At 43.9% G+C, this 14,620-nt stretch overlaps 1 protein-coding gene across 17 annotated transcripts in view; it reads right to left on the reverse strand.

Annotated features, from left to right (window-relative positions):
• Positions 1-722: 722 nt before the first annotated feature.
• ST3GAL6 (ST3 beta-galactoside alpha-2,3-sialyltransferase 6) overlaps positions 723-14,620 on the reverse strand; it is a 48,924-nt gene continuing 35,026 nt past the window's right edge. For all 17 annotated transcript variants that reach the window (XM_027799669.2, XM_055702037.1, XM_055702032.1 and 14 more), the window contains 5 exons: positions 13,954-14,049; positions 11,709-11,895; positions 10,511-10,648; positions 6,862-7,014; positions 723-5,173 (listed from right to left, as the gene is read on the reverse strand). In XM_027799669.2, the coding sequence (XP_027655470.1) occupies positions 5,093-5,173; positions 6,862-7,014; positions 10,511-10,648; positions 11,709-11,895; positions 13,954-14,049 (655 nt within the window). In that variant the 3' untranslated portion in view covers positions 723-5,092. The remainder of the gene's footprint in view (positions 5,174-6,861; positions 7,015-10,510; positions 10,649-11,708; positions 11,896-13,953; positions 14,050-14,620) is intronic.

Raw genomic sequence — 14,620 nt, forward strand, 5'->3', positions numbered from 1 at the left:
CTTTCTCATTCCTCCCCCTTTTTTCACCTGCAGCAAAAACCTAGTGTGAAAGCTGCACGTAATTGTCACTGATCTACATCACTATTCAACTGTGGCTCCATAGTGGGGTGTAAATTATAACTCACAGTGTGGATCCCCCCCATCTCACCTCACAGGCATTTCGTCCAAGCTGCCAAACTCCTACAGTCAACACTAGAATAAATGCATTGCATACCTACTTGCATCAGGTAGTCGCTCTCGAGATCTCTTAAGACTCCCTGAAGCCGCTGACTAAGCAGCTCCCCACTTCCCAGCTTCTCATTTTTACTGCACAAAGAGAACACCAAAACATGAGCAAAGTCTCACAATTGACATCCCTCACTTCCTATGTAAAGTCTTCTGTCATACACCATCTTCTTCATCAAATATATTTTATTTTAGCATTCCCCTGAAAGTCCCCAATAAGACAGGCATGAAAAATTAACCATGAAAAACCTGATCTTAACCCACCAAAACTATGTCCCAGCTTTGCTTTGACTCAGCCTAGAGTAAACTCCACCTGCAGTACAGCTCAGCCTAATTATTTTCTGTTAAGCACCAAAGTTTATTCTGAAATTCAATACTGAATCTGACAACACTGAGTGTACTTTACACACCATTAACTATGGGGCGGGGTGGGGCTGGGCATGCTCCCCCCCCACCCCAGCACTGACACTGCAAAAAATAAGCCTGAGGACACAGTCTTTAACACAATTTATTCACAGGAATATAATCTCTTTTCATTTGTAGCATTCAAAATTTCACTTGAAACAACTGTAAGAATGTTTTCAAAATACAGCTGGCACTTTAAAGGCATATAAAACTTAAGACAAATGGCAAATAAAATATGCATTTACCAATCCCAAAACCAGACGTTAACTTCCTACATCCTTAAAATTCAGACTCCACTTAAAAGTTAAGGTATTTATACTACCTCCCAGGGCATTGTTAAAACGGAAAATGTGACATAGGAAACAAGAGGTACCACACACTAATTATTACTGTTTCTATACCACCACCAATACAGTCACTGAAAGTATCATTTAGTAGCATCTCTTAAGCACTCTCAGATTCCTATTTAGTGCAACAGTCTGTGACCTTCTGAGTCGTATGTTAGTGCTTCCCTTAGTTATTATAGCAGAGGGAAAAGTAATTTCCCCAACCGAAAAACAAACAAGAAAACCCCGTCAGAAGTCAGAGCCAAACAGAGCTTTCAGCTGATGCATGTCATCCTGCCTGTTCTGTGCATACTGTGGTACCTTAGAGGCGGGTCTTTCTGGTGGTGCAGCATTTTGAAAGGGGCAGCAGATAAAAATGCAGGAGCACCTTTGCTGTAAGATGCTGCTGTCTTGAAATTCACCAGGCTGCTGGAGAACAGGACAGGGGAAGAAGGGATGAGATCACCTGACTTTGCAATTGATACAGGAAAAATATTGACTGGAGACACTGGGTACCTATATAGTTACACCATTACCAGACATGGAAATAAAGATGGCAGCACCCTGGGATTCAAAATCGGCAGCTTCACTACTGCTGTGATTAAAAAAATTGGGTAGCTTTTAAAGGGAAGTTTAAGTGTAGATTTCACTTTCAGGAATGGCAGAAACCGAAAAAGAAAATCTTAATAGCAGCTCACTCTCAGAAAAGAGATCTAAGTATCTGGAGTTTGCATTATTGCTTTTTTCAGAAAGTCCCAAGGCAAGTCTTTGGTATTGCAAAACACCTGTGAAAATGTGTGCCCAGACAGAATGGACACCAATCTGTGGGCTGATCACTGAAAATCATACTACCTGCAGGTATTCTTGCCTGCATGAAGTTAGTGTAAAAGCAATACCGGTCCTTAAAGCAGAGAACTGGAAATGACTGTGTGAAGCAAGTGATGAAGCAGAATCCTACTAAAACATTGAGGGGGGTGGGGGAGGGAATGAATCACTTGGGTCGCTGCTTATTATTGAAGAGAAAAGCGACGGACCTGCAAGCCATGCTTTCAAGAAAAAAACAAAAAAAAACCAAAACAAGTAGTGCCCGAGGTTCAGCCCTTGGCTCAGTCCCAAGTGAACAGGTCAGCTCTAAATGTTACTCAGTCACCCTGGGACAGTAACCTTGGCATATACGGACTTAACATCCCTGCAGAAGCACATAGGTGGGGGGAAAATACCCCTGAGAATACCACTTAATTTCAGAAACAAGTCAGCCATCAGGGAAGCTTATTAAGAAGAAATAAAAACGTGCAGCCAATAGGTATAAATGCTTGTAGATAGCATATTAAATGCACTAAGAATACCAAACATGTTATATAGATTTAAAAAATATCTTGGGGATCTTAAAGAGACTAAAAAAGCTGATGTGGTAGGAAAAAAAAAAAGAAAAAAAGAGAATAAAGGAGTCCATTTTAAGTAAAAGGACTTCAGGGGGCATAATTTATTTCCTGTGAAACCCTTTTTCCAATTATTTTGTTTAGATTCTAACCGTAGCAGAATAAACCGACTCCCCCCTCCCCCCAGTAAAAGCAGAAAACCTCCTAGGAAAATTAGAAGGAATCAGTTTAGGTTAGTGGGAAGAGTATCTCTGGAGAGAAAATAACTACATCCTCTAAAGCAGAGCTCCCTATTGTCCTCCTGCCACCAAGGACAGGGGTGGAGAAGCAGAGGGAAGCAGCCTGCACCATTCACAAGAACCAGGCACTGTGAGGACAGGGCAAATTCAACGGATTTCCTGGAAAAAAGTCCTCACGGCCAGCACATTGTGACACGTTAAGGGATGCAGCTGGACCTGTAGTGGCAGCCCATGGCAGAGCCGGGGGGCTGGGTCTGGGAGCTACCACAGAGTTCCGAGGGGGAAGCAGCAGCCCTCCACTTCTGCCTGGCTCTGCTCTCAACAGAGTCTGAGATCTACCAAGCACTTAGACACAAAGAAAGCTCGGCTGACACTGCAACCTGTGCGGAAAGCCTTATCTCAGCTTTTTTTTCACGTGGAATTACTATTATCAGTAGTTTAAATCACTGCAGGTCTGGGGCTGCAGAATCACGAACAAACCTTTTTAATTAACAGAAACAATGAGAAATATATGCTGGTAGAAACAAAGACAGTAGTGTCACTGTTTACTGACCCAAAACCCCACCTGTCCAAATTCAGATTTTTAAGCAAAGGCCTCAGAAATGTACATGGTTAAAAAAACCAAACAAACAAAAAAAACCAGAAAAAAGATAAAAAAGGAAGCGCAAATAACTGAGTCAGAGCCCTTTCTGCCACCTGGTGAAGAAATTGTGGTTTCCTCCATTTCCACCACCAGAGCCACCTGCTCTGGTGCCCCAGGACCCCCCTTCCCCCCCAGTCGTCGCCCCAGCACCCGCCAGCCACCCCGTGCACCACTGGACAAGGGGCCACCCCCTGAGCATCACCTGTGGCAGCCAGGCCCAAGGGACATGCGTCCAGCTGGCAGGACACCGTGGCACAGCCTGTCTCTTGCTAGAGACACATTGGGGTCCTTCCCCACCCCCTGCCATAGATTTTTATGACATCCGGAATTATTTCAGGTATGTCCAATCTGCTTGAAACAGACCAAGGCTCAGGAGTCACTAGGTGAAGACCCAAGCTTCCTCCCCTTCAGCTGTGGCTCCCCTCCAAACCACACTGCCCTCACTAACTCCCAAATGGCTGAGCCAAGGAGCTAAAGACAGGGATGAGAACTACAGGAAGGTGTTTTTTTTTAAATACCTATTGCACTCCACAAGAGAAATAGGAAAGAAAAAAAGATGACTCTCTGGTCACTTCAATGCTTATTCCTCTACGTTGCTGCAGCAAAGAAACTGCGTTCAGTACTCTTGTAATCCTCAGCTTCTGAAAACACAAATACCATGCTCTTGACCTGCTAGAGGTTTGTATTCATATTGTAATTGTTTGCACTGCTTCTAAAGGTATTAAAACTCTCCATATATTTTTTTTAAAAAGCAGCAAAGGTTTTTCTACCAACTTGAAATTCTTTTTTTTTTTTTTTTTTTAGGGGACTTATTTGTACTTTGTTTAGGTGTGATTAAGATAACCGCAAGATCTTCAAGCAAATCTGCCACAAGAAAGAAAAACATATATACGCACGCCCTATGAGAGAATTGGAACAGTGTATTAGTAGCTGTTCTTTGACAGTAGTCAAGGGTGTTCCCAGGCAGATTTATTCAACAGGCTCGTCTAAGACAAACTGATACAGGAAACACAGAAGTCCCATTAAATGTTTCAATTAAAATCCCGAGTAAGTTCCCTCACGTTTCTGTTGTGGTTTGGGGGAAGCAGCTGACAGGCAGATAGTTAGGACAACTCTTCAGTCTTCATACTCCCTCTTTTCTAAGTCACGTCACCAACTGTAAAATTTACTGGGCACACAGCACAGGGAGCATGATTTTCCATAAACTGGGTACAACACGAGCATTGTCAGCATCAGCATCTCCCCAAGTCAGACCAAAGGGTCTTCACCTTTGGCAAAGGCAGACAGCAGTTCCAAGTCAATGGCCAGTGCAGAAGCTGTGGCTTCTTTGCCGAAGATGGATGTCCCCTCCTCAGCAGCAGGGCAGGCCAAAACCTGTACACTCTCTGTGTTCCCCCCTCTCCCAAGCACACGGTAACAATTTATAGGCATCGTTTTAAAGTCATTTTCATACTATAGGACAGACATTCAAGACTCAATACCCATCTACTAATTAAACTCTGGTTGCCTCAGTCTCTTGACAGTGTAACTCTTTTGGAGGACAACATCAGAAACAAAAGTATTCCAGACAAGTAATCATTTGGAAAGAGTTCTTGCTGATAAATAAGTGATGTGCATCACATTTTTATATATTCCCAATACTTTCAGCTGAACGTTCCATGGTTTTGCCATTATTAAATAGCTTCACAGAAAATGTTAACTTATTTGCAGTAGTCACCCTCAGGCTTAGAAGAAGCTTCTGCCTTGGTGAGGTTTCTGTGCTCCTTTTAAAGAGTAAACAGTTATGCTGCACTTAAAATAAAAAAACATCATATAAAAATAAAATTTTTCAACTCTTGAAAATAGTGATTGTTCTTCTTATTTTCCATTCAGCTTTCACGTCAAATTGACCACAAAGTTCTTGTCTATAAGCTTCTTCAGAAATTTCTGCTCAGCATTGATGTTGTGGTATTCATTCTAAAAAGATGTGAGGGAATAATAAAAACAAATAATTCAAATTACTATGAGAAGCATCACTTGATTGTTCTTACCTTTTAATTACCTGTAATACTTGGAAGTGCTAAGAGTAGGAAAGCTCTGGGGAAAAGACTTCTTAGCAAATACTGTAGCACAATCTCCCAAGGAAACAGGTGAGTGACTTGCTCAAAACTAGATTAGAGTTTCCATTAGGACACAAACCAAAAGGGATAATCCTTCAGTGGCAAGAATGGGTGAGATGTGGTCTCACAGAAGTCGTTCCATAACCACTTCCCCCAACTCCTCCCAGTGCTTAGTGGTAACAGCTGCGTAACTACACTTACAGCACAAGCCATCAGAAAATGACTAATTCTCAAAGCTCAGTGCCAGTTCTTGAAAAGCAGATGTCAGGTATTTGTTAATCAGACGCATTTTGACAATCGGTTTCAACAAGCCAAAACCAACCCATCTTCTGTACTGTATCCAGATCCTGGATACACAAGAGACCACTGAGGTTAGTGGTGGACAGCACAAGGGAAGTTTACTGACAATCTTAGACACTGAATCCAGTCAATTAAACTTAATATAATATATATGTATAATCTGTTATGCAGCATTTGAAGTGTAATGTTTGCAACTTCATGCCAGTAAAGAATTGATGATAAGGTTTTTGTTTAGTTGATTTTTAAAATTCCAAGATTTTAGGAAACTTACGGATGTCTATTCAACTAGTGATCAACCTTATCCAAGCTTGGTATAAATTGCAAAAAAGCACAGGCAGACAGGAGCCCCAAAACGAAGGTGAGTTCAATGCCAGAGGGAAATTTTCTCAGAGCCAGCAGGCACCTAGGAGCCCTCAGAGAGACATGAGGCGCTCCTATGGGATTGGTCCTGTCCTTCCCCTTCAGGAAAGGGAGGGGAGAGAAAATGCCCCCACACACACTGGGCACGCACACGGAAGAGAAAACTGTTCACACTGAGGTAAAGGTCTGAGATTGAGTTGCTCCGAGTACAGAGCTGAAGACAAGAGCTGAGGCATGTAAGAAAACGGAGATGTGGCTGTAGCAAAGCAGGAGGGAGCAGAAGGCATCCCTGATCCCAGCCTCCTGCTCTCCCTCTCCTGGCGAGTGGCAGATTTGCCCCTCCTGGAAGCAGTTCTTTCTCTTCCTAACCCCCTCCAAGAGCTGCTTTCCTTTTCTGCTTTCAATTTCTGAAATTCAGTTCTTATCCTAACTGCAAGTTTGTAGGTCTTAACTCCTTCCATTTCCTTTTGCTCTTCGTTCTCTAAGTTTGGCAGCTATGACAAACTGCGCAAGTAGGTGCCAAGGAAAAAAAAAGAATGCAAACAAGAACAAAGCTATTAGTGTTCTGACAGTGCTAGCAAATACACCACTATGAAAAAGAGCTGCGCAGCCTAAGGCTAATGCCAGCAAAGCAAAACAGAACATACAGATGGGTGTATCTCACAGAGACGTTGCAGAATATGGTGCAGCATAAGGAATGTCATTGTCCACATTTTTAAGAAACATAAAGCAGAGATGAAAAGATTCAAGCAGTGTTAACCCATGAGCACCTGATCCGGGAGAAGACAGGAGGCTTTAGTGACCTGCAGCACACAACTATCTATATTGACTTGTCTTCCCCAGTTACCAGCTATATTCCTCTCAGCAGAAACAAGCGTTTCTCACCTGCATCATCTGAGACATCGTGTCATTGCCATAGTAGTGCAAAGAACTGTTTCTGTCAGTGAAGTCGTACTTGAAGCCTGCCAGGTGAACTTCATGGCATATGTGAAATGCTAGTGTAATGGCAATTAGCCCCGTTGTTGGATGCTTGGGTTTCTAAAACAAAACACAAAAGAATACACATACAGAAAAAACTGGCAGCTTGACGAGAACAGCAAACCCAATAGTGAAAACAGCAGAAATCAGGCAGTTTGGCTCTTCTACAGATGTTTGGTTTTGTAGTTTGATCCCCTCGTGTCTCATAAGGAGCAAGGTAATGCCCGCAGGTTTTCTGTGACTGCGGTGTCTGCCCTGTTAGCCTTGCCTGGGATTCTCTTGTTTCTAGTGAGAGCTGAGCCCACACCGTAGCCCTTCCCTCTGCATAGGCATCAGGAAGGTCTCCCCATTACTCTGCTTAGCAACCTACTTTCATGAAACTGGTCAGGCTTCAATATATCGGGGGCCATTTCACCCCATCAGATTTGACTGAACTATCGGATGTGTTCAGAAATGTCTCGTCTGGATCTCCATCATCAAACAGAACAACATGATATGCCTCAAATCTTTGTAACATCAAACTAAAAAAGAACGAATGCTACATAAATTTAGTTGCGTTTGAACTTTTTTCAAAGCAGGGAAGCTCCTGCTTATTTCCATTAGAAGAAAAGAAACTAGATGAAATTGCTTATTCCTCCCTACAGTGAGATAGCTCAGAGGTAAATGCTATGTAAAATACCAAGAGCAGGTCATAAACAGGTTTTAACTGGGAAAAATCAAGAGCACCTAAGTGAAAATAAGCATTTCTTACAAGAGCACAGAACAACTCACTGCAACCACCTACCCTGTCTTGTGACAAAGTAGGTGACTGTTAGCACCAGCAGTGGCTACAATGATCGGGGAAGCACATGAAGCACAGTTTGCAGAGAGAAGTGAATTTCATAAGACCAACAGATGAAGCTGTGGGGAAAAAGAGCGTCCCCAAAAATGAACAAAACCTTCCGGCACTAATGCCCTTCTTAGCTAAAACAAGAATTTTCTCAGAGACCAAGTGAACTACACACTTTTAGTAGCTCTGATCAAACTTCAAACTGAGCACAAAATCACATGCCTTCTTGAACTCTTACCCAAGGATCAGGTTCATTTGCCTCTGGAAATGAAGCAGGCAAAGCAGTACTGGACAGCTCTCTACACACCGAAGGCAGATGCACTTGGTGATACAGAAAAATACTTCTTTGTATCATATGATAAAGGAACAAATCCCCAGCAAATAGTTACCAATGTCAGGTCTGTAAGACTAATAAAAGTCACAGAACTGAACTATCGCCTTTTACGTAGAATTTTTTTGAACCTTTATACAACTCTGAGTACTCTAGAAATAACACCGGCTTACAACGCACACTACTGCCCAGGGCTCTTGCCAGTTAGCAAAATAACTTTCTGTCCTGGGAACCCAATACCATCAACTTAGTGATGACTCTGTTGCAAATCATGGCAGGAATGCTACAGGTCAGGATTAGTGCTATTTTGAAATATCAGGGATATCACAGGTTGCAACTAGCTCTGTTTACCTTTGGCTATCAAAGTTCACCTCAAAAGAATATACTCAAAAAAAGCAACGCTATTTTAAAAATATATTATCACGCTAGCACCCAACAACATCCAGATATCCTCTGGCCTGTAATGAAAACCTGCTCAGCCATTCGCATTTAACGGGAACAGGCACAGACACGGAAGACTCTGCAGCACCTTCTGCCCTGGGTGCTGCTGGGGCAGGGGCAGCGCACCCGACTGCGAGGCAGCTCCTCCTGGCTCTGCCCGCCACCACCGCGCTGCCGACAAAGCCACAGGAAGGCTCGCTGGGGAACGTGGAACTGGCCGAATGAAAGCGGCAGAGACGGCAGAGAAAGCAACCACGGTCTTCAGTGTCTCCTGCAGGCAGAGGGGGCTGGAGCACAGGGCAGCGGAGGCAGCCCCAGCCCCACCGGGGACAAGCTACGGGGCAGAGGGCTGAGGGGCAGGGGGCTCCCCGAGCGGGTCCTGCCAGCGGGAACCCCCGGGGCACAGCCTGCAGCTTAGCCGAGCTGTACCGGGCACGGCCTGCACTGCTGCCCAGATGGGGGACAGCATGCCCGAGCCTGACCGTGGCTGCCACCAGGGACGATGGGCTGCAAAACCCCTGGGGCAGAGCAAGTGGGACTGGGAGGTGGTGGCAGGGGACTCCCAGCACAAACACACTCTGCCCCCAGCTCCGGGTAGGGGTGCCCAGCACACGGCAGAGGAGCGGTGGGCACACAGGCTGCCCAGAGCCACGGGGGGCCTGTGCCTTTGCACCAGTTCCAGGGCACTGTGCCCATCTCTGGCTCATTATTGATGGTGCTGGTCTTACCTTTACTCCCACTGAGAGGGGAGCACAAGGCAAGACAGGAGGTATTTCTGGAGCCATGGAGACCACAGATGTTCTGTGGCCCTTCAGGAGACAGTCAGACGCCCAACTGCTATGCTACTTTCTTCCCACCCTTGCACCCTTGGCTGAAGGGCTGGAATGCCACAGAGCCCTGGCAAGCACACAGCCAAACTGAGTATTCCAATTTGGGAGTTCGCACAGGAGTAAAAAGCCACCTATATGCTCAAAAAGAAAGGGGTAAAAAAAAACCAAACCCCAAAACAGACACAAAACCTCTCAAATGCACAAACCCCTTAACTCCCTCAAATATTCGAAAGATTAAGCCAGAAAAAAAGTTGTGGCAGATACTCCACAGTGACTGTCAAACACTTTCATACGTGTCAGTTGTGGCTGATCCCCACAAAGCAGTTCTGCGCAACTATGTGACCCCAGGGAACCATACTGGTGCTAAACAGCACCCGGTGAGCCCTGACTGCACAAGGGAGGTCTCCAGCCTGAAGCCTTACCTTTCATCAGAAACATTCTTCAGTCATAAACTGACAGTTAGAATGTATTTTTATGTCCAAATTGTCGGTTAACTCACTATGATGCTTGGCATCAAACCAGTAAGCACAAGAATGCTGCTAGACATATGTCATTAGTGCAGGGCTGGAACATCCTGTATCCTCCCCAGTCCCTACCACCCCCAGCACAGTGAAACTGCAGCAGCATTAGCATTATAGGTTGGTGGTGGTTTTTGTTTGGTGTGGGGGTATTTTTTGTTTCAGGGTTTGTTGTTGGGTTTTTTTGGGGGGGGCAGGGGGTGTATGTCTTTTGGTTTGTTGATTTGTGTTGCATTTTTTGGTTGTCTTTTTTTAAGAAAAACTGTAACACATGCTATATTTAATAATTCAAGACTCCTTAATATTTCTAGAGGCTCTTTGGATCTGCCATGTTCCAATTTCACAACGTTACATCTGTCCGCTTAAAGTCTCATTTAATACTAATTATAGAATCTATAAAAATAAAAAGAGACTTTGGCCATACAAGGCTACACACACTCTTTCCAGATTCCATTTTCCCATCTCTTTTGAGCACCATCTAAATGCAAACTGCTGTAATGTGAACCTAAAAGATGTCCTAACACAGTCCACTATAATAAAGAGATAATTACCTCTAAGTACACGTTTGGTTGTACAAAACTAAAAGGCATAGAAGAAAAAAGCCTACCTCCTTCTTGGGAAACCTTATTGGGAAACGAAGCCATTCATAAGCCGCTTTTCTGGTGATGCTGGGATCAAGGATCCTGATTTGACCAGACCTGTAAATCATGTTCAGAGCTGGTTTCTTCCAAAAGCCTTTAGCACTCTGTAACAGGCAAGTAAACATACATTTTTAATGGCAATAAACAGTTGATTTTGGTTTTGTAGCAACTCTCAGAGTAAAAAAATCTAAGGACAGGAGATTGAGGAAGATGTTCAGCCAAAATGTGTGCCAAATTGTGCTCCTGCAATAGGATAATCCACTGCAGTAGCAGAAGTTGGGGCTGGCTGGCTGGGAAACAGCTTTGCAGAAAGATCCCCGAGGGACACCCCACACAGCAGCAGCCTGCCCCGGAGGCAAGCACGCACTCACTGTGCCCTTGGCCACCAGAGCACAGGGAACAGGTAGACAGAAATTATTACTGACTGTTTTGTATTGTGTCTTTCTGCAATCTCACAAATACTGTTTCAGGCTCCCCCCTGTGCAAGAGAGTATCAAATCAGGGCAAGTTCAGCAGAAGGCCACTACAACAGACAAGGGGCCAGAGCACACAGCCAGCAAGAAGGGTCTGAGGAGACTGGCTTTGTTCAGCCCGTCTTCAGGTGTCTAGGAGGGGTTTACAAAAAGAGACAGCACCAGCCTCTGAGAAAGACACACAGTGAAAGGATGAGAAGTTCTTTCCTGTGAGGGTGGTGCAGCACTACAACAGAGGCTGTAGAAATATCCTTGGAAATACTCAAAATTTGCCTGGGTGATGCCCTGAGAACCTGGTATGGCTTTGAATTTGGCCCTGCTTTCTTTCAACAAGGTTTTGGACTAAAGATCTCCAAGGCAGAGGTCCATTGCAACATTATTCCATAATTCCAGTAAAAATACAGGATGAAATAATCCGGGAAACAGCCGGAGCATGCACATCAGAATATGGAACCGTGCTATGAAAAGGATAAAAAGGTATTTCCAGGAGGAAAACTGCTTTGGGGTGAGGAACTGATGAAACGTGTGTGAGAGAGGACAGAAGCATTTACAGGAAAGGGACACCAAGCAGACTAACTAGGAGATCCAGTGCTCCCCACAGCTAGGAGAGCTAAGGTTAAAAGCAGAACAGGTATTTCACATGAGAGGTATGTGGAAAGCTGAGCCAAAGCGCATGAATCATTGAACTCACTATTTTCTGACCACCTAGTATCTCCCAAAGCCATTTCAAGTCACGTGGTTTGAAGACAATGAGAACAACAGTTGTATTAGGGTCATAGTGGATTGGATCAGAGAAGATGGATTCCGGGTAAGAAAGGCGAAAAGTCGTCCTCCGCCCAACATCCTCTTCGTACCCTATAACAGGGCCATTATTCATTCTGCAGGGGACAGAGACACAGAGATGGCAGTGACCACCGCACCCATGCCTGTCCTGCACGGTGCTTAGCACACACATTAGTCTGCGGGACAGGGGCGTTTAATGCCCCAGCACTTACTTATCACATTATATAGCAGATGAGCAATTATCAGGTGCACTCACCCTCTTAACTCAGAGGGATCAAGCACATATGGGAACTTGGCCAAGGTTTGGCTCAAACACAGAAACTGGAGAAGACCAAGATTACCTGGCTTGGAAAATTACCCATCGCTCCATTCATGCTGCTAGATTATCCAAGCCATACAGGAGGCAATTAAAAAATGTTTTAATACTCTTCACTGTCTACAGCATACATGAATAGGGATCATGACTGTGTACCTGATTCTGACACATTGCTGTGTTTGCTTTTTGTTTGTTTGTGCGGGGTGGTGGTTCAGTCATGCTACCCACCCCACCCCCACCCCCCTTTTTTTTTTTTAAGTATTGCTTGCACAGCTGACACTGCTTTGGTATGCAAGATTAATAACCAGTGAGCAGGTGAGTCAGGTCTGTCTGTTCTGAGGTGTTAAGAGGGGCTGTGTTTAAGTCTCTATTTTGGAGTTTTTGCTTGGTAGGTGTGCTGCATATTCTTCAGAGAATTCAGGCAGTCTCTGTATCTCCATTCCTGCCAATGTGACTGACTGCTTAGCATAGGAGTCATGCTGCTTTTCATGCAGGGAGTATTTCCAAGTTTCATCAGAAGTTGTCATTAAGTACAGAATGCAAACACCACCTCTTTGTTCATTCACAGTAAACAAATGTATACTGTATTTCTGAAACAGTTTTGAATTTAGAGCCATCTTTAAATTCTGTGACATCAGTCTACATGCAGATTTCCATTTAAAGAAGAGTAGACAGATCTACAAAGAGCCCAAATACTTGAAATAGGTTACAAATAATCCATGGAGCTTCTTTGCATCATCACACTACAGTCAAAGTAAGTGCAACATGGGGGTTTTTTGGCAAAGCACAAAGCTGCCAGGCAAGTAAAGTTTTCCAAGAACAGGGGTAGTATCTTCCTATAGTTAAGTTTATGAGAAGAGCTACAACTGAAGAATTGCATGTATTCATTTCCACCTCATCAGTACATTTTCAAATGCATGTCAAACCCCAGGCTTTGTATACAACTTTTTATGGTAGAGCTTTAAGACTGAAACATTATTACTAAAATGAGCATTAGGATTGATGACAAAGTAACAAAAATGAGATTTTGTTCAATGACATGTTGAAGCAGACAAATGGCAGCTCAAAGGTTTTAGTGAAAGAGGGTTCAGTCACAGTATCTGACTGGGTACCTAACAGGCAGAAGGGCTGTTTAATCATTTACCATCTCAGTTCCTGCAAAGAAGAAACTAATTTATCATCTTCTTAATGTGCAGAAAATTCTGATTAGCCAAATAGTCCATTTTCAGTTTGTTTGGCATTTGAGCTTCCCCCCTCCCTTTGCCTCTTCCTCCCTGAGCACTTCCTCAGTTTCCTCTAGTCCAGATATGCCTCTTCTTCAGATCCCAGCACCCTCTGCTAGGTTAAGGCATCTCAAACTTCCAATATGAACTAAGATGCTTGAGAAAGAGGCAGGCATCACCACCAGCCTCCAGCAGACACATACCTTAAGATGGACTTCCCAGCATAAGCTTTATCTTCAATCCACCCCAAGCAACCCACGTGCCAGCACAGAGGTGGTGTGGAAGGTAAAGACAGGCCTGCCTGGGACGCTGGCTCACAGCAAGGGCAGTCCAGGGCTCCAGCCTGCCACACGCTTGGACCCACCCCGATAGCAGCATCTCATACGTGTGTACCTGTACATGAGGCGGGCTGACACCCAGTGATCATTCCTCCCCTGTATCAACCCGTCTGTGTAATAACAACACACTGATCCATTTTTCCCAAAATTTTTTAAATGAAGGCTGCGACAGAATAAGTAAAACATTTTCATTTGTATAATAACTGAACTCCAAAGCTATTGGCTGACAGCAAAAGTTTAATTCTTTCCATGTATACAAAATGAGATAGCATTTACCTTATTATCACGTCATACGAGTCAATCTTCTCTCCTAACGTCTTATTTCGAAGCACTCCTCCATTACCGACCACAACACACCGTCGACAGGCAATACTGTGGAACAAACAGAACTTGTAATATGCACAACTTCCCCTATTTTATACTGTTATTAATGATATATTTGCATTTAGCTGGCTTATTTACTAACTGCGGTGCTGTATCTTTTACACTGCTTGGCCCTTACACAGCAGTCTCAATCCTGTATCACACACTAAGGCTGCTTTCAAAAAAAAAGGAGCTGCATTATTTCAGGGACTGCTAAAGTCTGGAAATGGCTTCTCTCATGTAAAACTGTTTTCATACAGGTCCTCTTTCTGGTGGTTTGCTGTTGAAGATCATCTAACCAGCTGGTGATGTGGGTGCCATTAGAGAAATTATCTTCTACAAAGCTTCAATCTTATCCCAGTCTGGGGGTACGCAACGAGGATAGAGTACATCTGGAAAAACTAACTCAAATTAAGGGGCTTCTGCAATATTGCACAACTCCACAGCTCTAAAGATCTGAAACATAAGCTAAAGCAGCAAGATCTATTTTCACAATTTACCTCAGAGGCCTCCGAATTATACCTGTGAGAAACCTTAGCCCAATGACACATGATGGTTCTTCAAATGAATATAATCATGT

Source organism: Falco cherrug, chromosome 2 (assembly GCF_023634085.1).
Source record: "Falco cherrug isolate bFalChe1 chromosome 2, bFalChe1.pri, whole genome shotgun sequence".
Classification (NCBI taxonomy): domain Eukaryota; kingdom Metazoa; phylum Chordata; class Aves; order Falconiformes; family Falconidae; genus Falco; species Falco cherrug.